The following is a 26,855-nucleotide window of genomic DNA, read 5'->3' as shown; positions in this document are numbered from 1 at the left end:
ATCTTTTTTCCTATGCTTCTTTTACATAGTTGTGATTACATCACGTGCGCAGTTTTGCATCGTAAATTTAATTCATTTAACATACAAACTAAAAGTTGGAAAATTGAGTTTTATTTATTTATTTAAAAGGCGGGACTGGGGATTGAACCCAGGACCTCGTGCAGGCTAAGCAGGTGCTCCTCCACTGAGCTATACCCGTCCCACCCCACTACCTTCTAGAAAACTGAGGTTTAGCAGTGCTTGGCATCATCTCCAGTTATTTGCCCCCGATCTAGGAGTTACTGACATGGGTAAGAGACGGGAAGCCAGGAGCCTGGCCTTGATGATGTGGGACTCTTCGGATGGCTCCCTGTGGGCAACATTTGACTTAATGAAGAGGAACACACTGTAATTTTGGAGCATGCAAACTCAGAAAGTGCAAATACACTTCAGCCCTGCAGCTTTCCCTCTTCCCTTGAGCTGGCGGAAGCCCAGCTTCATTATCTGCACGGAAGTGACCGAACGTGTGCCAAAGTCACGGGGACAAAACTTCATCCCGCTCTTTGGAATCCCGCCTCACTTGGCTCACTTAACATCCCCTCTGGCTCGACCTGAGCGTGCTTTCCCAGTTCTTCTGTAATCACACTGAATCCTTGCTGAGCGCATCCTGGGTGCCGGGCCCCCTTCCCCACCAGTCCCTACAGTAATTCGTGTATCCTCCCAGCCACCCTGTGATGTCTTCATTTCACATGAGGAAACTGAGTCTAAGCAGTGCCAATTCGTTTTATTTCTCCTTTTTCTGAATACTCAGAATCCCGTGTGCCAGGCACTAGGCTAAGCGTCTTTCATGTCAGTGAGGGTGGTCAGCTACTCAGCAGAGGAATCCGGGCTCACACTGGGTCTACCCCTGGCGCCCTTGACCCCTGAGCTACCCTCCGCAGTGCCACAGTGAGACACCGTGTATTTTACGGACACTGCTGTCCGTGTGGTTGTTTAACAAATGACTGTGATCCTCTGTTCTTCAGATTGTACGAACAGATTTGAAAGAGTTGAGAGATTTCAATCTGGATGGTGCTCCTTACGGCTATACTCCCTTCTGTGACAGCCGAAGAGAGATGGACGGTTACAGGTTCTGGAAGTCGGGCTACTGGGCCAGTCATTTAGCGGGACGGAAGTATCACATAAGGTACTGAAAAAGGAGGACTTTGGATGCTGTTGTTTGAGGTTTCTCCTTTAAAATTAATTTTGCGTATTTAAAATCGTGAATAGGTAATACATTAATGTGCATCAAAAGTAAAAAGTATTAAAAATGTATAGTGAGAAAAAACCCTTCCCAATTCTGCTTCTCTTCTGCCCAGTTCCCACTCCCACGCCAGATAACCTCCTCTATTCGTTTACTGTGTGTCCTTCCAGAGTTTCTTAATTCTTATGTAAACAACTATTACTTCTTTTTTACACAAAACATGTACTATCCTATTTACAGTTTTGTTCCTTGCTTTTTTCACTTAACGTCTCTAGTAAACCTATCAACAGGGAGAGAGAGACCTTTTTCCTTTTTACATCAACATATTTTTTCCAGGATATGTATTATTTATGGTCTTGGCTGTGGCATACAATGTTACAGTGAATAATTAAATACAAACTTCTGTACGTTTCAAGTATATCTGTAGGATAAATTCCTAGAAGTAGAATTCCTAGGGTAAACAGTATGCATTCGTTGCTTTTCTGGTGAACACTGCATCACCTCTGGGCCCAGTGTGATTTGGAGGCTAGCGGACTGGCAGGAAGCAGCACATAAGGAGATAAATGTTGAGGTGTGGTGATCTCAGTATTATACTTTATGTTCTGGGTCCAACAGAACAGTAACACTGGGGTATTTTTCCCCTGTAACATTTAAGACATCATCAGAATATCATCAATTACTGTCCGTTTTTTTTAAACCAGATCTGCTGACATTTGCTAGAAATCTTCTTTTGTCAGAGATTATTTCCTTTGGAGGGCAGTTAAATAAGGAAGAGTGTCATTGTGAGCTGATGGTACCAGAACAGGGGTTTTGTACTAACTTCCTTAGCCATCTTCGAAGTAGCAGTCCTGACTCTGAGCCCCACTGTCGGGTCTCAGCCTTTTCAAAGAGAAGCCAGAAGGTTTGCCTGGTGATCCAATCCATGAATCAGCGGGGCAATGGGGGGGACTTGCTCTGCCATAATCCGTGGTTATAACAGATGGCTCTTCTCTGTCCAGTGCACTGTATGTCGTGGATCTGAAGAAGTTTAGGAAAATAGCTGCTGGTGACAGACTCAGGGGACAGTACCAAGGTCTGAGCCAGGATCCTAACAGCCTTTCCAATCTTGATCAGGTAAGTGGCTATTCTTTTGGTTAACAGTTTCAGTGATGGGCATACGACGCTGTGTCAGAAAATGAAGTAGTCTCCTCTGTTCGGACCGTGTTTTGTTTCTTAATGGAAAGGAATTGTGTGTGTGTGAGAGAGAGAGAAAGGGAGAGATTTTTATGTGTCCTTAAGGGAGGACATAGTGGTGAAAAATGTCTTAGGCCTGATGTTGGTCTGGGGAGGGCGGTGGAAGGAGGATGCTGCCTCTCCAAACAATCACCGTATCTTTTAATTTTGTACCCAAGCTAGTCTGACAAATTAGTTTCTCTGCCTGCTAGGGTCAGTTTGTCACTCTTCATTAGGAACTAACTAGCTCAGGATTCACAGCATAGAATATGGTATCACAATAAACCTTTTTTCTGTGTCAGAAACCGTGGTGTTTGTTAAGAAGTTTAGCTGAATCACTACTTTATTAATTCTAAACATTTTTTAAAGGTGAGATTATAGTTTGTATTTTAGATACATAGTTTCACACATTTTGTTTTGCTTATGTGTGTCTTAAACATTTTTAAACCTTTATTGTGATAGATAGCATCCTTAAAGAAAAGCGAGTGTACAAAACAAAAATATTTAAGTATATACATATTCATATGTGTCGGTGAATTTGCCACAGAGCAGATGCCCATGTGCCACCACCCAGTTCAAGAAATACAACATTACTAGCATCCTGGAAGCCCCCCTCTCCTCTAACAGAAGTATCCAGCACCCATTTCTGTATTGTATTACCATACTGTATCCTTAAACACTGTAGTCTTGCCTGTCTCAGTGGGATTATAAAAGGTGAACTCTGCTGAGTCTAACCTCTTTTTCTCAACGTTATTATGTTACTGAGATTCATCCACGTTGTTGTGTGTAGTGGTGTTTGTTCCCTGTACAGTTGGGTTATTTTCCATTTTTGTCTTCATGGATAATGCTGCTGTGACCATTCGTGCACATGTCTTGATTGATGCATGTGTGTCCTGTATGTGTTTCAGCTGTGTGTACAACTGCAAGTTAGATTGCTGGGTCATCAGATTGGTGCATCTTTATCTTTACTACATAATTCCAAACAGTTTTCCAAAATAGTTCTAATTTAAACTCCCGTCAGCAGCGTGAGTTCCTGTTGCTCCATGTTTTGGCTAATACTTACTGTTTAATTTGTTAAATTGGTAGATGTGAGCTGGCATCCCATGTGGCTTATAATTGGAGGGTTTAATCCATTTATATTTAATGTAATTATTAGTGAGATAGGATTTATACCATTTCCTATTTGTCTTCTCTATATCTTGTTTTTTGTGTTTATCAGTTCCTAGTTACTGCCTTCAGTTATGTTATATAGATGTTTTCATTCCCTTCCTGTTTTTTCCACTATGAATTTTGTAGTTTTCTCGTGGTTGTCCTGATTTATCACGAACACTTTAATTTATGACAGTCTAGTTTGAATAAATAACAACTTGATTTCCTGTAGTATACAGAAACTTTGTTCCTAGGTAGCTCCATTTCCACCCCCCATGCTGTTACTGTCATGCAGTTTACATTGTGTGCCCATCAACACATGTTTAGAATTATCATTTTTCATTGCTGTCTTTAAAATCAGATGGGAGAATAAAAAAGGAGCTCCAAACAAGAAATACATTGGTGTTGTCTTTTATATATATGCCTCTGTACCTTTCCTGGTGCTTTTATTTCTTCTTTGAGTTACTTCTAGTGTCCTTTCATGTCAGCCAGAAGGACCCCTTTAGTATTTCTGGTAGGGTGGCTCCAGAGCTACACACTGTTGGGGAATGTGTGAATTTCTTTCTGGTTTTTTTTTTCCTGTTGACATATAGTTGATTTACAATATTATATTGGTTTCATGTATACAACATAGTGAGGCAATATTTTATAGATTATATACTCCATTTAAAGTTATTACAAAATAATGGCTGTATTTCTCTGTGCTATACAGTATATCTTTGTGGCTTATCTATTTTTTACGTAGTAGTTTGTGTCTCTTAATGCCGTATCTCTGTCTTTCCCCTCCCACTTAACCTCTCCCCTGATTTGTTTGTAACCACTGATTTGTTCTCTGTATCTGTGAGTTTCTCCTTCAGTTTTTGATGAATAGTTTTGGTGGATATAGACTTCCTGCTTAACAGTTTTTTCTTTCAGCACTTTGAATATATTGTCCCACAGCCTTTAGCCTGCATGGTTTCTGCTGGGAAATCACCTGTTAATCTTAGACTGCCTTGTCTGTGATAAGTCACCATCTCTCCAGCTGGTTTCAAAGTTCTCTGTCTTTTGACAGTTTGATTATAGTATTTGTGTCAGTCTTTTTAAAGTTTATCCTACTTGGAGTTCATTGAGTTTCTTGGATGTGTAGACTCATGTTTTTCATCGGACTTTGAAAATTTTCTGTATTTCTTCAGATAGTCTTTCTGTGCCTGCCTCCCCCCTGCCCCCCCCCCCCACGTGGGACTCCTATTATGTGTGTATTGATATTTTTGATGGTTCCCACAGAACTGTGAGGTACTGTTTATTCTTTCTTCTTTCTGCTCCTCAGACTGGATAATCTCAATTGACCTATCTTCAATTGACCTGATTCTTTTTTTCTGCCTGCTCAAATCTGTGGGCAAACTGAATTTTCACTTCAGTTATTATAGTATTTAACTCCAGATTTTCTGTTTGGTTCTTTTGTATTATTTCTGTTTATAGTCTCTAATTTTTGGAACATCATTCTCTTACTTTCCTTTTGTTTTGTTAGACGTGGTTTCCTTTGGCTGCTTAAACATATTTAAAATAGTTGATTTAAAATCTTTGTCTTTAAGTCCAATGTCTGGGCCTCCAAAAGTATAGTTTATATTGATTGCTTTTTTTCCCCCCATATATGGGTCATAGTTTCTAGTTTTTGTTTTTTTCTGTGTCTCTTCATTTTTGTTGGAAACTGAACATTTCAAATAATCTAGTGTAGCAACTCTGGAAATTAGATTTTGCTCCCTCTCCAGGGTTTGTTGTTGCTACTTGTTGTGCTAGTTGCTTGTTTGTTTTTGTGATTTCCAAACTAGTTCTGTGAAGTCTGCATTTTTTTGTCTGCCTGATTAGCTTATGGTCACCTAAAATTGGACAGAAATTATTTTAAGTGCTCAGAACCACTGAGACTCCCAGTCTTTGCTAAAGACCTTTGGATGCATGTTGGGACACACCTTAAAGAATCAGCCGGGCACTTTCCAACTCTACCTTAGCCTTCTTCCCTGCCTGGAGCCTCAAGGTCAGCCAGAGCGGAGACCTTAAACCTTCTTAGGTCTTTCTTGGTTACGCACACAGCCCCGAGCACACTCAGAGCCTTACACACATACGTGGCCTTCTGCATTCCCAGGAATATGCCTTCTCTTTTCAAAGCCTCCTGTGGACATCTTGTTCTTCTGCTTCTCCTTTTAAGATTTTCGGTTAGTCTTTTCTGCCTCAGGCAGCCTTAGGAAGCGTAATACATCCAACAAGTGCTGCCGAGGAGAAGCTTTTCACATTGAGCAAGTTCAAGTTAGGTTGAGCCACCAGTCACATCAAATGATGAGTCTGTTTTGGGAATGAAGCTTTGAAAGATCTCCAGCCTTGTTCTCTTTGCCCCCAGTATGGAAATGCAGACTGTTATTTTTTGAGACTGATGGGAATAGGGTAAGTTAAAACACCACAAAGCTCACTGTTCTTACCAACATTCAGCCATTTTTGTTGACTCCTTGGATTGCTGCAAGCCTTTCGTTAATTGCAAACTTCTGAAAAAGTTGATTCTATGTTTCTCGATTCTTTGGTTGCTTTTATGAAGAGGTGAAGTTTCAGAGCTGGTGTTTGTTTAAGAAGTTTGCATGTATATATTTATATGACAGTGCCTTGTAATATTGTCAGGCTTTGATAGCAAAGCTATGTTGGCTTAATAAAATGAGTTGGGTTTTATTCTTTTTCATTTACCTCTAATTGGTCTGTGTAAGATTGGCTTCATTTTTTTTTTCTTAAATGTTTGGTAGAATTCACCAGTGAAGCCACATAGACATTCCGTTGTGTTTAAATTATGACTCACTTTCTTTTATAGTTATGGGTCTGTTGATATTTTTTCTATTTCATAAATCTATGTTAAGTTATACCTAAATTTCCTAATATGTTGTCTTAATGTTGTTTATACTATCCTCTCATTGTCTGTCTTTAATGAGATATAATTTTTATACAGTGACATGCTCAGATCTTAAACGCACTGTTTAACCAACTATGAAAAATGTATATTAAGAGCCAGAATGGTTTCATCACGTTATCTTTTCAAAGTCAGTAGGGTCTGTATTGATGTTTTCTCTCTCTCTCTCTCTCTCCCCTCCTCTCTTGTTAAATTCCTGACATTGTTTATTTGTGCTTTCTCTTTTTTCCCTTGGTCAACTCATCAGGAATAAATCACTTTTATGTGTCTTTTCAGTGAACGAGCTTTAAATGGTTTTCATCCTGTCTCTGTGTTTCTTTTCTGTTTCACTAATTTCTGCTCTTTATTGTTTTCTTACCTTTTATTTCATTTAATTTGTTGATTTTTTTTCTGATTTCTTGAGATAGATGTTTAGTTCCTGATTTTTAGTCTTTTCTTATGTATGCATTTGGAATTTCTAAATTCTGTCTCAGCAAGACTTTGGCTACATTCCACATATTTTATATGTAGTATTTTTCTTATCATTTGACTCAATATATTTCTAGTTCCCATGTGATTTCTTCTTTAACTCCTGAGTTATTTAGAAGTGATTCCAAATACATAGAGATTTCCCAGCTACTTTGTGTGCTTGTTATTAATTTCTAGCCTGGTTGCTCTGGTCTGAGGATGTATCCTATATGATTTCAGGCATTTGAAGTTTGTTGAGCTTTGCTTTTTGGCCCAGATATGATCAGTTCTGGTAAACATTTAATGTGGTTTTATATTCTGCAGTTGTTAGGTGTGTTGTTTTTCTATGTATGTCTGTTAGGTCAGGTTTAGCAAAATGTTGTTATATTTGTTTTGTCTGTTTTTTCTGTTAGTTACCGAGAGATTGTGTTAAAAATCTTTTTCTGTATTGTGAAATCTTTCTTGTCTTTGGTCTTGTCCAATTTTGCTTGATGTACTTAGAGGCTATATCATTCAGTGCCTAGAAACTTAGAAATTATATGTATTTCTGACAAATTGACCTTTTATTATCTCTGTTAATGCCTTTGGTGGGGAGAGCTTAAAGTGTGTTTCATCTGAGTCAGCTACACCGGTTTTTCCTTTTGGTTAGTATTACATGGTAGTTTTTAGTTTAACCTTCTATTTTCAATCATTCTTTGTCCTTATGTTTTATTTCTTATAATAGCTTATATCTGTTTGTTTTTTCCTCGGTGTGACAGCCATTTAATCTGAACATTTAGCCCGTTTATAGTTAATGTAAAATCACCGAGAAGTTTGACTTTTCTCTGGCCTCTTACTTACTCCATGTGTTCTGTGATGCTGTTTTCTCCTTAGTCAGTTTCCTTCAGATTGATTGAGAATTTTTTATAATTCCATTTTCCCTCTATTAGCTTAAAGTAATCACTTTTTACAAATAATTTTTAATGATTATCCTAGAGATTATAGTACGCATTTCTGACTTTGCAAAGGCTAATATTAATTAGTATATTTTACTGCTTTACCAGATAATGTGAAAACATCAGAGTAGCACTTCTCAAATTTTAGCATATGTAAGAGAATCATGCAAAGAACTTATTAAAGCATTAATTTCTGGGCCCCATCTGCACAGGCTGATTCAGTAGGTGTGTGATCAGGCCTAGAAATCTGCATTCCTAGCAGCCTCTGCTGCAAGTCCACATGCTGTGTTAAAATTCACCCCTGCATTTACCCTCACCCCTCATGCTTTGGTGTCATGTAGTTTAGATCTCTGTATTATAAATCTGTGTTTAAAATAGTCATTATCTGTTCGGGTTTAGTCACAGTCACCCTTTAGGTTACTCTGTATTCTTCCCTGCATTTCTGGGCTTCCATATTGGATCCCTTTTCTTCTGTCTGAAGAATATCCTTTACTTTTAACCCTGAGCATCAAGTTCACATTTTTTCCAGTTTTTGTTGTCTGGGAGTGTTTTTATTTTACCTTGATTATTTTTTATTGTGGTAAAATAAAATGTACATAATATAAAATGTACCATTTTAACTATTTGTACGTGTACAGTTCAGTAACACTGAGGACATTCACAGTGTTGTGCAGCTGTCCAGCTCCAGGACTTTTTCATTGTCCCAAACAGAATCTCTGCACCCATTAAACACTCACTCCCTTTTCTCCTGCCCCTAGCCCCTGGTAACCTCCATTCTATTTTCCGTCTGTATGAACTTGCCTATTCTAGGTACTTTTGGAATCATACAATATTTTTCCTTTTGTGTTCGATTTGTTTCACTCAGCAGAATGTTTTCAAGATTCGTCCATGTTGTAGCACGTATCAGAATTTTCTTCCTGTTGAGATAAGATAAGATTCCATTGTATGTTTGCACTACATTTTGTTTATCCGTTCATCTGTTGTTGGACGTTTGGCTTATTTCCAACATTGGTGTATGAGTACGAGTATCTCTTTGAGTCCCTGCTTTCAGTTCTTTTGTGTATCTACCCAGAAGTGGTGGAATTCCTGAATCGTGTCAGTGGTTTGTGGCTTAGGACAATGGAACATTCTATTGTGTCAAGCTCAAAAGTTTTCCTGAGAAAAAAGCTTCAAAGCACAGAGTACAGTTGGCTAGAAAACACGTGGGCTCAGTGGACAGGGCGGATTCAGAGCTTCCTTTAAGTAAGACCGTGTGAAGGACAAGAACCACAGTCTATGCTTAGTTGATTTAGAATTGCTGTCACTGAGGGAAGTCTACATTCAGGCTATTTGTGAGTTTTAAGCTCAGGTTTTTCAGGTGCTTATTATGGGTAGATGTTTTATGGACCCTCTAAACTTTGTGGTTTTTAAAAACACCATAAATCAATATTTTAGCTTCTCTGAGGTTTTTGGTAAGGACCATTTCCGTTCTAAATATTTATGATTGGCATGTGGTATGTAAGCAGTTCACATCACTCATTTGCTGTGCATGTATTCAAATTTCTCCCAAACTTCAGGTTGTTGTGTTTTATCATCTTTACCAAACAGGATTTGCCCAATAACATGATCCATCAGGTGCCAATTAAATCCCTCCCTCAAGAATGGCTTTGGTGTGAAACGTGGTGTGATGACGCCTCTAAGAAGAAGGCAAAAACAATTGATTTGGTGAGTTGCCTGTGGCTCTTTTCTGCATCTTGGTCCAGTGTGACGTACAGCTAGACATTTATTTAGCCTTTCCCTGTCTTGTGTAGTTTAGGGACTGCAGAACTTCGCACCTCGGCGGGAAGCCAAATCCTCTAGTGTCTGGAGGGGACGTTCTCACTGCTGAAAATCAGTGATGTTACTGCTTGTCTTCCAGATCACTCTGTGCCTTGTAATTTTCCAAATGGACTTTCTCTTCCTACCTTCTGGTAGCGCTCCACGGCTTCTTTGCAGAAGCTTCATATAACCCGCTGCCACATTGCTTCTGCTAATAAATACATCATTTGGTTCCTCAGTATGGTTCTTTTTGTCCAGCTGGGACTTGTAGCCCAGGAACAGAAACAGCTTTGAATTCTGTGTAACACACCCTTTCTTCACATCAGCTGAAGTCTGTCGTTTCAATTTGTGCAGTGTAACAATCCAATGACCAAAGAGCCCAAGCTGGAGGCGGCTGTTCGAATTGTCCCGGAGTGGCAGGATTACGATCAGGAGATCAAACAGCTGCAGACCCGCTTTCAGGAGGAGAAGGAATCAGGAACACTGTTCAGAGACAAGACGACAAAAGAGCCAAGCCGAGAAGGTGAGTACAGACTTTTGGCTTTAGGTAAAGCTTCTTGGCTTTTCTGACTTCTGTTGGTTTCACAAACAGGATAATGAATAAAAGGAAAAGAAGAATCATTTGTTAATCCTTCCATCCTGATATCTGCTAGTGTGTATTTTTCACTTTCCTTATTCAGTTGGGCTTCTAAACAGTATTTACTAAAGACAGTTGCTGCCCTTTTATTCTTTTTTCTTTTCTTTTCTTTTTTCTTTTCTTTTCTTTTTTTCTTTCTCTCTTTCTTTCTCTTTCTTTCTTTCTTTCTTTCTTTCTTTCTTTCTTTCAGAAAGGGTGCTTTAATTGTGCTTATTGTTATTTAGGTTCATAAGTTTTATGATACATAGCCCAAACCTGACGTTATTTGGGGCCCTCTTGTCAGATTCCTTGGTTTTCCATTAAATCTGTCTAGGCATGAGTGAATGAACGCACTTAGGATCAAGACAAAGTACATATTGGTTTGAAAAAAGTATTATTCTTTCAAACAGGCATATTGGGCTGGGGTTGGAGTGTTTATATTTAATTTAAACCAAGAATAGAAAGGACTTAGTCTTCATATACTGTTTCCTCTGCTATATGTCTATCTCGAATGATGGCCAGTCTGAAAAAATCATTAGGATACAAAAGTGGCCTTTTGTAAACATTAGTGAGCTGGGCTCTGGATTTTCATTTGTTCAGCTCAAAACTAATTCTAAAAAGCAGTTGATCAGGAGGGTGTAGCTCAGTGGTAGAACATGTGCTTAATATGCACTTGGTCTTGGGTTCAGTCTCAAGCACCCCCGTTAAAACAGACAAATAAACAAATTAAATAAACCAAATTACCTCCCCTGCCCCCCTCCAGAAAAAAGCAATTATAGAACATGGATCTTGAGTGATTCACCTAGATGTAACTATAACATGATATTAAAAATCACAGCTTAAAGGCTAGATATTCATCATGAGAATAATTAATTGAAATTCATGAGTAAAATTTCAGGAATTTTCATGGGCAAATGGGCAAAGAATGTAGCATACTATTTAAATAAGAGGAAAACACAAATAATAAATGAATTTGAGGAAATGGTAATGAAATTAAAGGAATTAATATATAGTACATAGAAAAATGTACATATTGATAATGCCGTTTGTTGGGGAGATGGTGGTGAAACTCTCCTGGGTGTACCTTGTTGATCTTCATGCATTTGTACAATCCTTGTTATAAAGCACTGACTCAGTCATCAGAAGCCACTAAATGTTTATATCCTCAATAATTCTTCTCTGGAGAATTTACCTTGAAAGAAATAATTCAACACAGGAAAAAAAATCATATACATGGAGACATTTATTTTATCATTATTTGTAAGCCAAAAGCATTAAAAACAGTTTAAACATCCAAGAATAGAGAATGGTAAATGAGCTTACACTGCCACATAGGAAAATGTTTTTGTCTGTTATTAAATGAAAAACAGAAGACTCCCAACTAAACATATGTACATTTTTACTAGGAATAAATATTGTACTTGTGAACACAATTTAGGTGGACTTGGGGGTATTCAGGTAGTTTCGATGCTTTTAAAAATTTAACCATAAATTTTGTTTTTGCTTTCAAAATATAATAAAAACACACCAAACTGAAGCTCCTAGAAACTTAAAAAGAGAGATACAGTGGAGGTGGGGTACAAACAGTAGGTTTCAGTGCCAGAAAATGCCCAATCTGTATTTTTATAACTTGAAGATAATCTCCTTTTTCTTTTCAATGGTCCTCCTCCACACGCAGGACTTCAGAAACGTGAAGAATTATGATCTCCAGAGGAGGCTAGGAAATACAGGAAAGGACCCCGTTTGAAAAACACTTTTTATATTAAATGCTAGTTTTTTCCAATCTGTCTATACAACTGCTGATGCCCCGGCCGGGCGGGGGGCCCACCGCGGACTGTGACTTCTGCTCGCCGGCGGGCCCTGCATCCAGATTTGCACCTCAGAGGGAGCCAAGTGGCCAGACTCGGCGACGCCGTGAAGAGCAGTCTTCTCACCAGAGGGGGAGGTGGCAGAGGCCCCTGGAGGACGACGACGAGCCCTGTGGTGCCCACAGCCAAGAGCACCCCCGGGCTGCGCGCGGCCTTCCTTACCTCAGTTCACAGCCGGAGCTCGGGAGCTCTGCCCAAGGGCTGCACCGCCCGGGTCTGCGCCACCCGGGGCATCAGGTTCCCCATCAAATTGAAACCCCACAACAATCGTGTGTCTTCAGGGTCGGCTCGGGGCAAACTCATCTGGGGATAGTGGGGGTGGGTTGGGTGAGGGCGGGATGCATCAGGAGCAGGAGGGCTCCAGAGTGCGGGGGTGGGGGGTGATGGAGGGAGACCAGGAGTGAGCTGTTCTCTTTTATAAACCCTTAGTCCCATTGTGACTGATCAGAAGCAAAAACCACCTTCTTTTCCACCCAGCCCCACTGAACTTTTTAGGTCATTGTTTTGTAAGCAATTTTTATATTTGTGACAGTCTTTGTTTTCTCTTCCCACTTTCGGGAGAAAGCTCTGTCGTGGATTTCCTCGCTGGATAAGCCATAGTCAGGCCCCCCAGGATCCATCTTGACGGGCTCAGGGCTCCCTCAGCAAGGTCCCCGCATCCTGTGCCCTCTCCCTCTCTGCAGGGTTGTTCTCTCTCAAACCCCAGGGACATGGCTTTGGCTTCTCTCTACAAAAGGCCCAGATCCAAGGCCAGGAGAGGTCTTGTTGTGTCCATGTTTTCCTATACGCTGTCCTGTTCTCCTTTTAGTCGAGTGCGGTGGATTGCCTTGGCCTTGCGGAACTGGCCAGGGCTCTGCCCGTTCTGATGGATGCCACAGAGTCGCAGCTTGAAGCAGGGTTAGCCCTGCAGTCGTGGCTTCCTGTCTTCCCCTCAGCGGCCCAGGACAGCCCTCCCACAGCGGCCTTTCCCGGTGACCGGGCAGTGCTGGGCGGCCCCCACCGCGGGGCCTCCAGGTGTCCTTGGCCCATGTAGGGGTGAGGGCCAGGGCCCAGCAGCGTGGCCCTCCCTCCTTCTAGAGTCTTCTGACAGCTATCAAGTAATTCATTTTTTCCATATTCACATGCAAAAGTTAGCCCAGAGGTCTCTTAGTCTGTCTGAGGGAGCTTTTGAGTTTGCTTTTGTAATCTCGTTAAAAATTAGGGAGGAGGGAACCCAAAACTTCTTTCGATAAATTGATCCGAGACTAACACGGCCCCTCAACACCGTTGCTGTTGACTCACCTGGTCAGAGCAGCCGAAGGGACGGAATGTGTGAGAGTGGGAAACGTTTGGCCGCCTTCATCTCAGGCTTGATTAAGCCGCCAGAGAGGCTTCTGCTGCTGCCACTTCTGTCTACAACCAGGGGCGGAATTGTACACTTCCCCAGTTCGTCTCCTGGGAGCTCAAGCAGGCGATGAACTGGGGGGGGAGTAACTGGGATGTGCTTTCTAAATGCCAGTTCCCTGGGTCCTCGGCCCAGGTTCCTGCCAGGTCTCTCCCACACGTCCTGTGTGAGGAAGGCGCAGTGTGGCATCTGTCCTCTGTCTGTGTGTATCATTGCCCCTTCTCTGTCACCCCCCTGAGTCTTCCTGATTGTTGGATCTAAACATGTAAGACCCAGCTTTCTTCTGAAATGGCCTAGGGCCCTCCTCCTCCTGCCAGGAATTCTTGGTTCATGTGGCATAAACAGGTTTCACAGTGAACCTCTGATGCCCTCGAAAGTGACTTTACCACGAAAACTTGGTCTCAGTGGCCTTTGTCTGTTGTCTCTACTGTGTGGAAGCAAATGGTGACTGAAAAGATAGACAGGAGAGATCTTCGCCAAGAAACAGGAATTGACTTCACTGATGCGTTTCAGGCTCCTAGAAACTGTTCACAGAGCACTGTTTTTAACCATTGTTTATGTCTCATGGATTTGTTTTTCTCTCATCATGCCGTAATGGAAAATTTTTCTTCTGAATCAGTGCCAGAGTGATACGAAGCAATGCGACATGTCCAAATGACATGCATGTTCTGTAAACAGTGGTGTTTGAGGTCAAAACAGGGGTACACAGCCTGCTCTGGGGGCTGTGGGAGCATGCCTGTGTTTGGTTTTAAAATTGTACTCAATACCTTCCACATTGAGAATGATTTGTAGTGTTTATTTTTACCATAAGCTTGAGAAAGTGTTGAATCTGTCCAAATGGCGTTTCAAATGGAAACAGACAGCTGTTTGTCCACCTACCAAGTGCCCACGCATTGGGTAGGCCCATGTATTGTGTGGACTCAGCACTGGGGCGAGCAAAGGTTTTATAAAAATTAAGACGTAGTTTCTAAGAATGGAGCTTAATTTACTCTGCCGTCCTCAGGTCCTCATATCATGAACAGTGTGTATCTGGTTGCAGAGTCCGTGGATGAAGGGCTGACAGCTAGGGATGGGGATGCAGTCTCACGGATAATAGGGAGGAAGCAGAGGGGATCATCCTTTGCTGACATTGTAACTTGGAACAGGTCAGACACCAGCCTCATAGCAGTGAGTATAAAATGATACCCCTTCACCCACTTCTCCCCTAAGAGTAAATTTGGGTACCTGAAAGCAGTTTGTTTCCAAAATTGCCATGAATAAGAGAAATAATCCAATCAATTTACAAGGGAACATTTAGTGCATTTTTTTTGTCTGAATGAAATGTTTAGTATTCTGGTATCGAGTTTCATGGAAATGGAAATGTTTGCGTAAAACTACAGAGTGGAGTCTTTCTCTTGGTAACAAGTGGAGGGTGCGTTGTGTGCAGTTATTTAAATAACTACTCCATTGTGTAACTTTAATAACTTGTTTTTTAAGTATTTGATTTTTATGGGGATATTTTTGTGGGACGATGAATCAACTTAATTATAACTGTTATGTGTCTAGTTGGTGGGATAACATTTTTTATTTAAAATCATGTGTGTATAATGAGGAACGATCTTAATCAGGACTTTGGTGACCACCAGGTTGAATTCAAGAAAATTAGGCTTCATAAACTCAGGTCGTTGTTATTTCAGAGTATCTGGAGGATACCAGTTTCTCTTTCATTATGTGGTCTCTGATCTCTCGATCTACCACAGAAATGAGGGGGCGTGAGTCAGTGCCCTGAGTGGAGGATCTCCCCTCCTCAGCGTGTCCCTGACTGCTGACAGTTTATAAAAACAAACCACAAAATCGGCTGTAAGCAGCTGCATGCTCCCCAGAAGTAGTCCAGAAGTCTCAACTCCGTGGTAATGATTTTTGCAAACCAGAGGCCATCTCCTGTCTCTCCCAGTGCCCTAGCGACACAGAGGCCAGGTGTGGCCGATTTTGCGATAGGACCCAGGTTAGGGTGTGAGCTAAGGCCTTCATCCCCCTGTAACTTACGCATTGCCTTACTTGTCACCTTTTAGATTTCCACAGAAATGGGCATAATTCCTCTTCAAAGTAAAAGTAGCAAATTATAGTAACCTAAAGTCAACAATTTGAGAAAAAGATAATCAAGTACCATGATTTCCAACCAGTTATTTTTGGTAATAAGGTAAACATGGAAAAACAGAGAAAAACATTAGAATTTTAAAAGAAACCATGTACTTTAGAAAACCCTTTGTACCTATTCTGTTTGACTGTAATCCTCCTCCATTAAGTGCAGCCCAGGTCCAGGTGCTGCTCCTTGCTTGGGAACAAGCGCGGGGCCTCTGAATGCCTGCAAAGCCCTCTGCACCTGAAATGAACTGAGAATGAATTTCCTGGTACTGTAATGAAAACAAGGTCTGCTGAACACAATAAACATTTTCCTTCTCTTCTTTAAAACTGTCTGGTCAGTCATTTCACTTTTATGTTGAGGAAGGGCAGGTCGTTAAGAGCACCGAGTCCCACCCCTTGTGACAGGAGCAGCAGGTCTGGGCAGGAAGCAGAGCTTTACCCAAACAGCCTGTGGTGGTGGAGCTGGGTCCAGCTGCAGGCAGCTCTCTGGATTGTCTCTTCCAGGTCCCCAGCTTTGGGGACCTGCCCCAGAAGTACTAGCTGTAGCAGGAAGGGTGGCGCAGGCTTTGTTCATTTTGCAGACTCTCTGGGCTCCTACTTTGGGGCTAGATTTGGGGTCAAAGGTGGGGTTCCTGCTATTCAGGTGCTCACTGGACACTGGAAGTAGTGTGATGGGTGCTCTTGCCAAGGTGGACGTTGGAAAGGGGATCTTGTGGCTGTTAGAACACAACGGAGGGCACCTGAGGTGGAGGAGAGGGGCAGGCATCTGGTGGTCAGGAAGCGCCCCTAGAAGGAGACGATGCTTAAACTGAAGCTTGAGGAATGAGCAGGAGTTATTCATGTAGAAGAGAGAGATGGGGCCAGAGGGAGGAGCAAGAGCTGGTGTGTCTCAGGGAGCTGCTGGTGAAGCTCTGTGGCCAGTCATGGCCAGGAGAGAGGTGCTGGAGGGGGGTCTGAGTTCAATCCTGGGGCCACCAGAAAGCCCCTGAGGGATTTTTAAACTGGGTACCAACATGAAATTGCTTTTTTTCTTATAATGAACTTTCTACTGACGTACAGCACGTGAAGGCACAACTATGCAAACGTGTCACCTTGATAGATTTTCAAGGTGAACACACTTGTATAACCATCACCCAGATAAAGAAAGAAAAGGAAATTGGATTTCATTTTAAATAACATTTAAACATTTGATTACAGTGTGGCTTCCAGTAATGACAAGAACATCGTGTCAGATTAGCCCTCCAACCAGTAATTATACACCCTGTTGAAATGCACTGGGAAGTGACCAGAGATGGGCAAAATCTGGAGGGGACTCAACACTGAAGGAGGAAAAGCACGTTGGATGAGATCCACATTTCAGTGACTGTTCCTCCTGCGGCACACAGGGAATAAAACAAGTGGCAGTCTTACAGGGCTGGGGAGCCCAGGCAGAGTTCACAGCTGTCTGAGCCGCTGGAGGTTGAAGGGGGAAATTCCAGAAATGAAGGAGCCACAGGGCTTTGAATTTGCCTTGCGCACTCCCCTCAAATCCTCGGCTGACTCCTAAATTATACGTGAATAAGACAGGATTCCAAGAAACCAAAACAGAAAATAACAGCTGGAAGGGCTGGAAAAGTTCAGCAGAGACTTCAGTAGATGTCTGGTGCTGGAGAGGGGACGTTTAGGCTTGGTAAATATTTGGGACTTTCCACTAAATTTGAGCAAGTCTACGCCCTAGGACTAAGGGCAAGACTAGAATTGACACACTCTAATAAAGCCAAAAATCAAGCCTTCAAATAATGTAGATGATCTGCTAGTAACTTCACTGCCTACTAAAACAAGACTCTGAACAGTTTTCATGGGAAAAGTGACTGACTCGAGTCTCCACAGTCTATCATTCAGAATGCCTAGCACACAATCACAAATCAGACATAAGAAACAGAAATATATGACTCATAACCAAGGGAAAGAATAAAAGAAACAGGACCACAGACAACCAAGATGCTGAAGTTATCAAATAAGAATTTTAAAATAAACCGAAGAGACTTAAAAACAAAATGTTTAAAGAATTTTAAAATAAGTATAAATTTGTTGAAGAAACAACAAGAATGAATAGATTCAAAGGATGAAGATATGGGGAATTTTAGGAGAGAGATAAACTTTCTAAAAACTAATTTCATGGAGGAGCTTAAATGAAGATTAAACACTGCAGAAGTAAGGATCACGGGATTTGAAGATAGATTAATAGAAGTTATCCAAATTGAGGAGCAAAGAGGAAAAAATGATTGGGAAAAAAATTAATGAATAGAGATATAATAACCTGTGAGCCAGTATCAAGCATTTTAACAAATAAGTGGAGTTTTAAAAGAAGAAAAAATATTTGGAGGAATATTGGCCAAAATTTTTCAAAATGTGATTTAAAATATACACTCATGGATCCAAGAGCCTTAGTGACTCTTGAAATATGATTTTTTAAAAATGCTGTTTTGACCCAGTTTTTGAGGCCCTGGCTAAAGGCCATTTGGTTATCTTGAGCAGCCAATCCAGGCCACACCTTAACCACTTCACTTACTGGACTCAGCTCTGGGTTGCTATACACTCACTCTCATCTCCCAAGGCCAGATACCAGACGATCGAGGGCAACTCTTATGCCCCAGAGCCCACTGAAACTATTCAAATTAGCCAGTCAGTCCTAAGCCTTCTTGCCTGCCCGACCCATCCTTCCCTGGAGAAACCACAATAAAGGCTCTTGCCCACAGTTCCTCCCTTGCCTCCTTCCTAGTGACCAGCCCTCGTGCTTCCTGAGTGGTCCTGTGTGGTGTGAACTGTGATGTAACAAAACTGTGAAACTCTGGTTTCTCTGTTGTTCTGTGGCCTCACCCTATGTCACCACCACCACCGCTCCAGCCCACCCCACCCCCCAATGCAGGATAAATATAAAGAAGGCCACACCCAGGCACATTATAGTCAAACACTGAAAACCAAAGATACAGGAAATCTTTTAAAAGTAGCCAGGAAAACAAAGAAAGATACATCATACATAGAAACAGCAGTAAGAATGATAGCTGGCTTTTTATCAGGAGAAAAGAACAGATGACAGTGGAATAAAAATTTTAAATTCCCCAAAGAAAAAGAAGCTATTGTAACATTATGTGGGGGAAATAGTCTTCAAAAATGAAAATGAAATAAAATTATTTCAGAATAACTGGATGTTGAGAGAATACATTGCTGGTAGACCTGGACTATAAAAATTGGTTAACGTTTCTGGCTAAAAGGAAAATGATGCCAGATAGGAATTTAGGTCTATAGGAAGGAATGAAAAGCACTGGGAAACAGTAAATATGGGATTTTATACTATTTTTTATTCTTTAATATACTATTTTTTATTCTTTAAGGGACTATTGGTTGCTTAAAGCAAATATGTTACCTGTATTTTTGGTAAATAACATGTAGAAGTAAAATACATGACAACTGCACAAGGGATGGCAGTTAAGAGACTATTACATTATATGTGAGTTGGAGTGACTATAATGCAGGGTAAACTGTGGTAAGCTGAGAAAGCATATTGCTTTTCCTAGAGCAACCATGTGAAAAAATAGTTATTGCCAAAAATCAAAACAACAAAAAGGAGGAGGTAGGAAAATTTTAAATTTAAAAAAATGTGAAACAACCCAAAAGAAGCAGGGAATGAGGAAAGTTCAAATAAATACTCCCCACAAAAAAATCAGTAATGGGGGAACTGAGGAACAAAATGTATGACACCCAGAAAGTAAATAGCTATGTGGCAGAAGTACGTAACTTTTTATCAGTATTTAATTCAAATGTAAATGGGTTAAACTCTTACGTTAGAAGGCAGAGATGGTGGGGGTGGGTGGGCGGGGGACATGATCTATATGTTGTCAATAATTGACTTTGTATCAGATACAAAGACAGTTTGAACATAAAAGGATAGAAAAAGATATTCCATGCAAATAGCAACCAGTCACTGTTGTGACTGTATTATTGTCTGATAAAATAGACTTTAATTCAAAAAAGTTACAAGAGACAAAGGACATTATATATTGATAAAGGGTCCAATCAAGTAAGAAGATTTAATAATGATAAACTTGTGCACACCTAACAACAGAGCCCAAAATATATGAAACAGAAATGGACAGAACTGAAGGGAGAAAAACAGTTTGACAATAATAGTTAGACAATTCAGTACCTGTTTTCAAAAATGGATAGATCAGCCAGACAGAAGATCAATAAGAATACACAAGACTTGAACAACACTATAAACCAATAGACCTAACAAACGTAAACAGAACACTCCACAAAGCAGCAGAATGTGTCTTCTCAAGTCACGTGAAACCCCCTCCAGGACACATGATACGGTAGGCTGCAGACCAATTCTTAATGAATTTTACAAGACTGAAATCATACAAAGTGTCTTCTGATCACAATGGAATGAGACTAGATACCATAATAGAAGAAAAACTGGAAATTTCACAGTAATAAAATTCACAAAAATTAAACAACATGCTCTTAAATAACCAACAGGTCAAAGAAAAAACAAGGGGAATTTTTTAAAACCATCAGATGGATAAAAGTGAAAACACAACATTCCAAAAGTAATGGGCTGCAGTGTTAAAAGGGAAATTTACAGCAGTAAATTCCTACTTAGAAAGGAAGTCTCAATAACTTAAATACAAATCAGGAACTAAAAAAAGAAAAGCAAACTAAACCCAAACAAGCAGAAGGAAGGAAATAAAGATTAGAGCAGAGATAAATGAATTAGAGTTTTATAAATTAGAGGAAAATCAGTGACATCAAAAGTTGGTTCTTTGAAAATATCAATGAAATTGACAAGTCCTGGTTGATGAGAGAGAAATTCAAAATTAGAAAGAAAAGTGGAGACATTACTACTGCTTTTACAGAAATAAATAAATGGATTATTAAAGTCCAATGAACAATGGTCCACCAACGAGTTGAATAACCTAGATTAAAACCTAGATTAAAAGGGTAAATTTTTATAAACACACAAATTATCAAAGCTGACTGATGCAAGAGGAATAGAAAATCAGACTAGCTCTATAACAAGTAAGGACATTGAATCAGTAATCAAAAACACCCCAGTAAAGAAAAATCTAAGACCAGATGGTTTCACCTGTGAACTCCACCAAACATATAAGATGAATTAAAACCAGTCCTTCTCAAACTCTTCCCAAAAAATGAAGAGGAGAGAACACTCCCTAATTCTATAGGCTAGCTAACTGACACCAAAAGCCAGACAAAGACCCTACATGAAAATTAGAGGCCAATGTCCCTTATATATAGACATAGATATAGATATAGATATATAGATATATAGATATAGATATCTATATCTATATCGATGCAAAACCCACAACAAAATACTACCAAATGAAATTCCAGCATATTAAAAGGATTATATACCACAAGCAAGTGGGATTTAGCCTCAGAGCAGTGTGGTTCAACATATGAAAATTATTCAATGTAATACAGCACATTAATAGAATGAGGGAAAAATGCCACATGATCATCTCAACTAATGCAAAAAAAAATCCACTTAATAACCTAGAAATAGAAGTGGAATGTTCTCTACATGATAAAGGCAATATATGAAAAACCCAGTTGAGCTAATATCATATTCAGTGGTGGAAGACTGAAAGCTGTCCCCTAAGATCAGGAGAAAGATGAGGATGCCTCCTGTTGCCACTATTCAAAATTGTACTGCAGTTCTAGCCACAGAAATTAGTCAAGAAAAAAAAGATAATGGCTATCCAAATTTGGAAAAGAAGAGGTAGTTATCTTGGTTCACAGATGACATGATATGTAGAAAATCTGAAGGAATTCACAAAAGGTTGAATTTAGCAATGTTGTAGGATACAAACTTGACACACGAAAAATCAATTATATTTCTATACACTAACAATGAACAATCCAAGAAGGAAATTAAGGATACAATTCAATTTATATAGCTTCAGGAATAATAATTTTCTTTAGAGTAAACTTAATCAAGGAGGCGAAAGACTGTATACTGAATACTACAAAACATTGCTGAAAGAAATTAAAGAATACCTAAATGAGATAAACAACAAGGTCCCACTGTATAGCACAGGGAACTACATTTAATATCTTGTAGTAACCTATAATAAAAAGGAATATATATATATATGTGTGTGTGTGTGGGTGTGGGTGTGGGTGTGTGTAACTGAATCACTATGCTATGCTATACACCAGAGATTAACACAACATTGGAAATTGGCTATACTTCAATTAAAAATAAAAGAATATCTAAATAAATAGAAAGACATACTGCATTCATGGATTGAAAGACTTAATAATTGTTGAAGTAACACTACTTAAATTTAGTTACAAATTCAAGCAATTCTTATTAAAATCCCACAGGCATTTTCAGCAAAAATAGAACAACTCATCCTAAAATTCCTATGGAATGTCAAGGGACTCTGAAGAGCCAAAGCAATCCTGATATAGAAGAACAAAGTTGAAGGATTCACACTTCCCAATTCTAAAACTTACTGCAAAGCTACATTAATCAAAACAGTGTGGCACTAGCATAAGGATAGAGCTATAGACAGAAAAGACTAGAGAGCCTAGAAGTAAACCCTTACATATATGGTTAATTGCTTTTCAACAGGCTGCCAAGACAATTTGATGAAGTAAAGGCACTGTTTTCAAAAGTGATGCAGAGACACCTGTATAGCCACATGCAAAAGAATGAAGTTGAATCCTACCAAGTTAGCAATTATGCCACCAAAATCACAGATAACAAAAGAAAAAGTAAATTGGACTTCATCAAAATGTTTTGAAAAGTTTGTGTACCAAAGGACACTATCAAGAGAGTGAAAAGACAAGCCATAGAACAAGAATAATATTTGTAAATCATGTATCTGGTAGGAGATTAATATCCAAAATATACAGAGATTCCTACAACTCAGCAGCAAAAACAAAACAAAAAACCAAGCAAACAAAAACCCACTCAATTAAAAAATGGGCAAAAGACTGAATAGACATTTCTCCAAAGAAGATATACAAAAGACCAATAAGCACATGAAAATATCCTAATTAATCATGAAGCAAATGCAAATCAAAACCTTAATTAAAAAATCTCCAACCGTAACTGTGTAGAAACCTGTTTCTACTGTTAGTTCTGTCAAGTCTGTGTATTTTTGTTACACTTTTTGATTGTGGTAAAATATTCATAACATAAAATTGATCAAACTTTAACCTTTTTTGTGTGTATAATTTAGTGGCATCAAGTACATTCACAACGTTGTGCAACCATCACCACCATCCATCTCCGGAACTTTTTTATCAGCTCCTATCGAAACTCCTTATTATACAGCTCCCCACTGCCCCTCCCCCCAGGCCCTGGTAACCTCTGTTTTACTTTCTGTCTCTATGAAGTTTTCTCTTTTAGGTACCTGATAGAAGTAGACTCACACAATAGTCACCCTTTTGTGTATGACTTACTTCACTTAGCATAATGCTCTCAGTATTCACCCATGTTGGAGGGGGGGCTTAGTTGCCTCAAGCTGCTATGACCAAACACCATAGACTGGCTGCCTTAAACAACAGATTTTTTTCCTCACAGTTCTGGAATCCCAAAGTGTGAGATCAGAGTCCTAGTATGGTCAGGTTCACTTCCTGGCCTGCAGATGGCCACCTTCTTGTGTCCTCCCATGGCGCGGAGAGAGAGAGCTCTGGTGTCTCTTTCTCTTATAATAGCACAAATTTCCTGATGAGATCACCACCCTCATGATCTCATTTAAACCTAATTATCCCTCAAAGCCCTATTTGAGCTTCCATCACATTGGGGTTAAGGCTTCAACATACAAATTTGGGGAGTGGGAACACAATTTAGTGCACTATTTAGAGCATATATCAGAATTTCATACCTTTTCAAGGCTGTGTAATGTTCCATTTCATATATATATATATATATATATCTCCATCTGTCAATGGACTTTGGGTTTGTTTCTGTCTTTTGGCTCTCATGAATAGTGCTGCTGTGAACATTGGGGAACAAGTATCTGGTTGAGCCCCTGCATTCTTTTGGGTCAACATCTAGAAGTGGAATTGCTGGATCATATGGCCATTCTATATTTAACTTTTTAAGGAATTTCCATAGTAGCCTTTTACAGCAGTTGTATCATTTTACATTCCCACTAGCAATGCACAAGTTTTCCAGTTTCTCCACATCTTCATTAATACTTGTTATATTTCTATTTAAAAAATTGTCATCTTATTGGATGTACAGTGGTATCTCCTTGTGGCTTTGATTTGTATTCCCTAATGAAAAATGATGTTGAGTATCTTTTCATGCACTTATTAGTTATTTAAATATATTCCTTGGAAAAGATGAATTTGCCTATTCTAAAAATTGTGGGTTTTTTTCAAATTGATGAATTGAAAGAGTTATTTATATCTTCTTGATACAAGGCTCTCATCAGATTTATGATTGCAAATATTTTCTCTCATTCTGTGAGTTGTCCTTTCACTTTTGACAGTGTCTTTTTATCTTATTGTTCTTTTGCTGCTCACACAGTTTGTCATATTCAAGAATCCATTGACAAATTTCAAGAACATGAAGATTTACTTCTAGGAATTCTATAGTTTTTAGCTCTTACATTTAAGTCTTTTATCCATTTTTAGTTAATTTTTGTCTGTGGTGTGGGGTAAAGGATTAACTTCATTATTTTGCATGTGGCTTTCCAGTTGTCCCAGCACCATATGAGGGTTTATTTCTGGACTCTCTGTTCTACTCCACTGGTCTATATGTCTGTCTTTCTGGCAGTACCACACTATTTTGATTACTGTAGTTTTATAGTACATTTTGAAAAGAAGAGTGTGAAGCCTTCTATTTTGTTCTTCTTTTTCAAAGTTATTTTGGCTATTCTGAGTCCCATAAAATTTAATATGAATTTTAGAATTAGTCTCTTACTTTCTGCACAAAAAAAAAAAAAATCTGAAATTTGTTGAATCTTTAGGTCTCTTTGTTGGATATTGCCATCTTAACAATATGAGTTCTTCCAGTCCATGTCTTTTATTTATTTAGATCTTTAATTTCTTTTAACAATGTTTTATAGTTCTCATAGTGTAAGTTTTACGCTTCTTTTGTTAAATTGACTCCTAAGTATTTTATTCTTCTGGATGCTATTATAAATAAAATAATTTTCTTAATTTCATTTTTGGAATGTTCATTGCAAATGTTGAGAAATACAGTTGATTCTGTATATTGAACTTTGCTGAACTTGTTGAGAAGCTTAATAGTTTTTAGTGGATTTCTTTAGGATTTTCTATATATAGGAGTAGGTCATCTGTGAATAGTTACAGTTTTACTTCTTCCTTTCCAATCTGGATGTCTGTATTTTTGCCTAATTTCCCAGGCTGAAACTTCCAAAACAATTTTGAATAGAATTGGTGGTAGTGGACATCCGTGTCTTGTTCCTGTGAACAAGGGAAAAACCAACATAATAGCTGTTGGTTTTTCATCGATACCCTCTACCAACATGAGGAAGTTCCCTTATCTTCCCATTCTGTTGAATATTTTTATCATGAAGTTTGTTGGATTTTGTCAGATTTTTTTTCTGTGTCTATTGAGATGATCATGTGGTTTTTGTTTTTGTTTTCTATTGATATGATGTGTTACATTAATTGATTTTTAGACATCAAACCAACCTTGCATTCCTGAGACAAATTCCCCCTTAGTCATGAAATATAATTCTTTTTATACATTGCTGGATTCAGTTTGCTGGTGTTTTGTTGAGGATTTTTCCATCTATATTCATAAGATGTAGTTTTATCTCTTGAAAAGTTTTTGGTTTTGGTATTAGGGTAATATTGGCTTCATACTGAATAAGAGTTAGCAGTATTTATTATGTGTAAATAAAGCCACATTTACAATGCCCTTACCAAATAATATGAAATATATTTTAAATAAAACTTAAAAGAAGATTGACAATCAGCAAAACAAACAAAGAATATAGTAAAATTATCCAATCACACAGGCAATACTTGTTATTGAATGAAACTTGATGGATATGGAAAAGAAAAAAAAAAGGAATTCTACTACCAAGAATTACTACTATTAATATTTTCACATATTTGCATATATATTCACATATACATATATATCAAAAATAGGACCATACTATATATGCTACAGTTTTACTTTTGACAATTCTATACATGAATGGAGTTGTATGTCTTAGGATGCTTTAAGGTGCCTATAAGAGGAAAACCTCCTTGGGCTGGCATACCAAATAAGAAAATGTATTAGTTCACATATCGGAAGTCAGAGTGAGGACCATCTTCCAGCTGAGTGATTCAGGTGTTCAAAGATGTCACAAAGGTCCTAGGTTCTTCCTGTTTCTCTGCTCTGCCAGCCACAGCATCAGCTTTGGACTAAGACAGCCCCCCATGGCACTGGATGCTTCCTGTTTCCTTGTCAACATAGTGGGAGAAACTGTCGTCCCACAGTGACAACCCCATCTTTCCTGTCGAGAGGAACTTTCTAGAAGACTGCGAAAGCCTTTCCTGCCCTGGAGCCAGTCACTGCTATCAGTCAAGCCCAGCCCTTGGGCTGAAGTCAATTCTTCCAGTTTCCCCTAACTGCTTTCTCACAGGGGGCTGGGGGAATTGAGGAGTGACTTTTGGCAAGTCCATCACAATGTCTACCATGAAAGTTAAAAAAAAAATCAAAGTGCTTAAAAATATACATGAAAAAATCAGCAAGTTGCTGACCCATTCTGCTCCATCCAGAGGCAAATATTTTCCAACTCTTTAAGCTATTTCTTCCAGTATTCCCTCCAGACGTCTCAAGAATATACTTATAGAGTGTTATTTCTTGATACTCATGGTAACTGAGGATTTATTTGGCTTCCCGACAGCGATGTCTCCTGTCTGCTCACGTCCCCTCCCATGTAACTGAGTACAGTGCTGTAGTGGACTAAATTGTGTCCCTGGGAAATTTATATCTTGCAACTCTAACCCTCAGCGGGACTGTATTTAGAGATGGGGCCTTAAAGAGGTAATTAAGGCTACAGGAGGTCATAAGAGTGGGCTCCAATCCAATGTGACTAGTGTCCTTACAAGAAGAGGAAGATGAGAGAAGGCAGAGCGCACGCTTAGCATGTGCGAGGTCCTAGGTTCAATCCCTGGTGCCTCCAT

The 26,855-nt window shown here is 39.3% G+C and overlaps 1 protein-coding gene across 2 annotated transcripts in view; it reads left to right on the top strand.

Annotated features, from left to right (window-relative positions):
• The window catches only part of UGGT1 (UDP-glucose glycoprotein glucosyltransferase 1), a 106,282-nt gene extending 90,278 nt beyond the window's left edge, over positions 1-16,004 (top strand). For both annotated transcript variants that reach the window (XM_031451185.2, XM_031451183.2), the window contains 5 exons: positions 1,005-1,165; positions 2,221-2,335; positions 9,476-9,592; positions 10,040-10,208; positions 11,980-16,004. In XM_031451185.2, coding sequence (XP_031307045.2) covers positions 1,005-1,165; positions 2,221-2,335; positions 9,476-9,592; positions 10,040-10,208; positions 11,980-12,005 — 588 coding nt within the window. In that variant the 3' untranslated portion in view covers positions 12,006-16,004. The remainder of the gene's footprint in view (positions 1-1,004; positions 1,166-2,220; positions 2,336-9,475; positions 9,593-10,039; positions 10,209-11,979) is intronic.
• The last annotated feature ends 10,851 nt before the right edge of the window (positions 16,005-26,855 follow it).

This window comes from Camelus dromedarius, chromosome 4, assembly GCF_036321535.1.
Source record: "Camelus dromedarius isolate mCamDro1 chromosome 4, mCamDro1.pat, whole genome shotgun sequence".
NCBI classification, from domain to species: Eukaryota; Metazoa; Chordata; class Mammalia; order Artiodactyla; family Camelidae; genus Camelus; species Camelus dromedarius.
The sequence above is the reverse complement of the archived record's forward strand: the minus strand, read 5'-3'. Positions and strand labels throughout refer to the sequence as shown.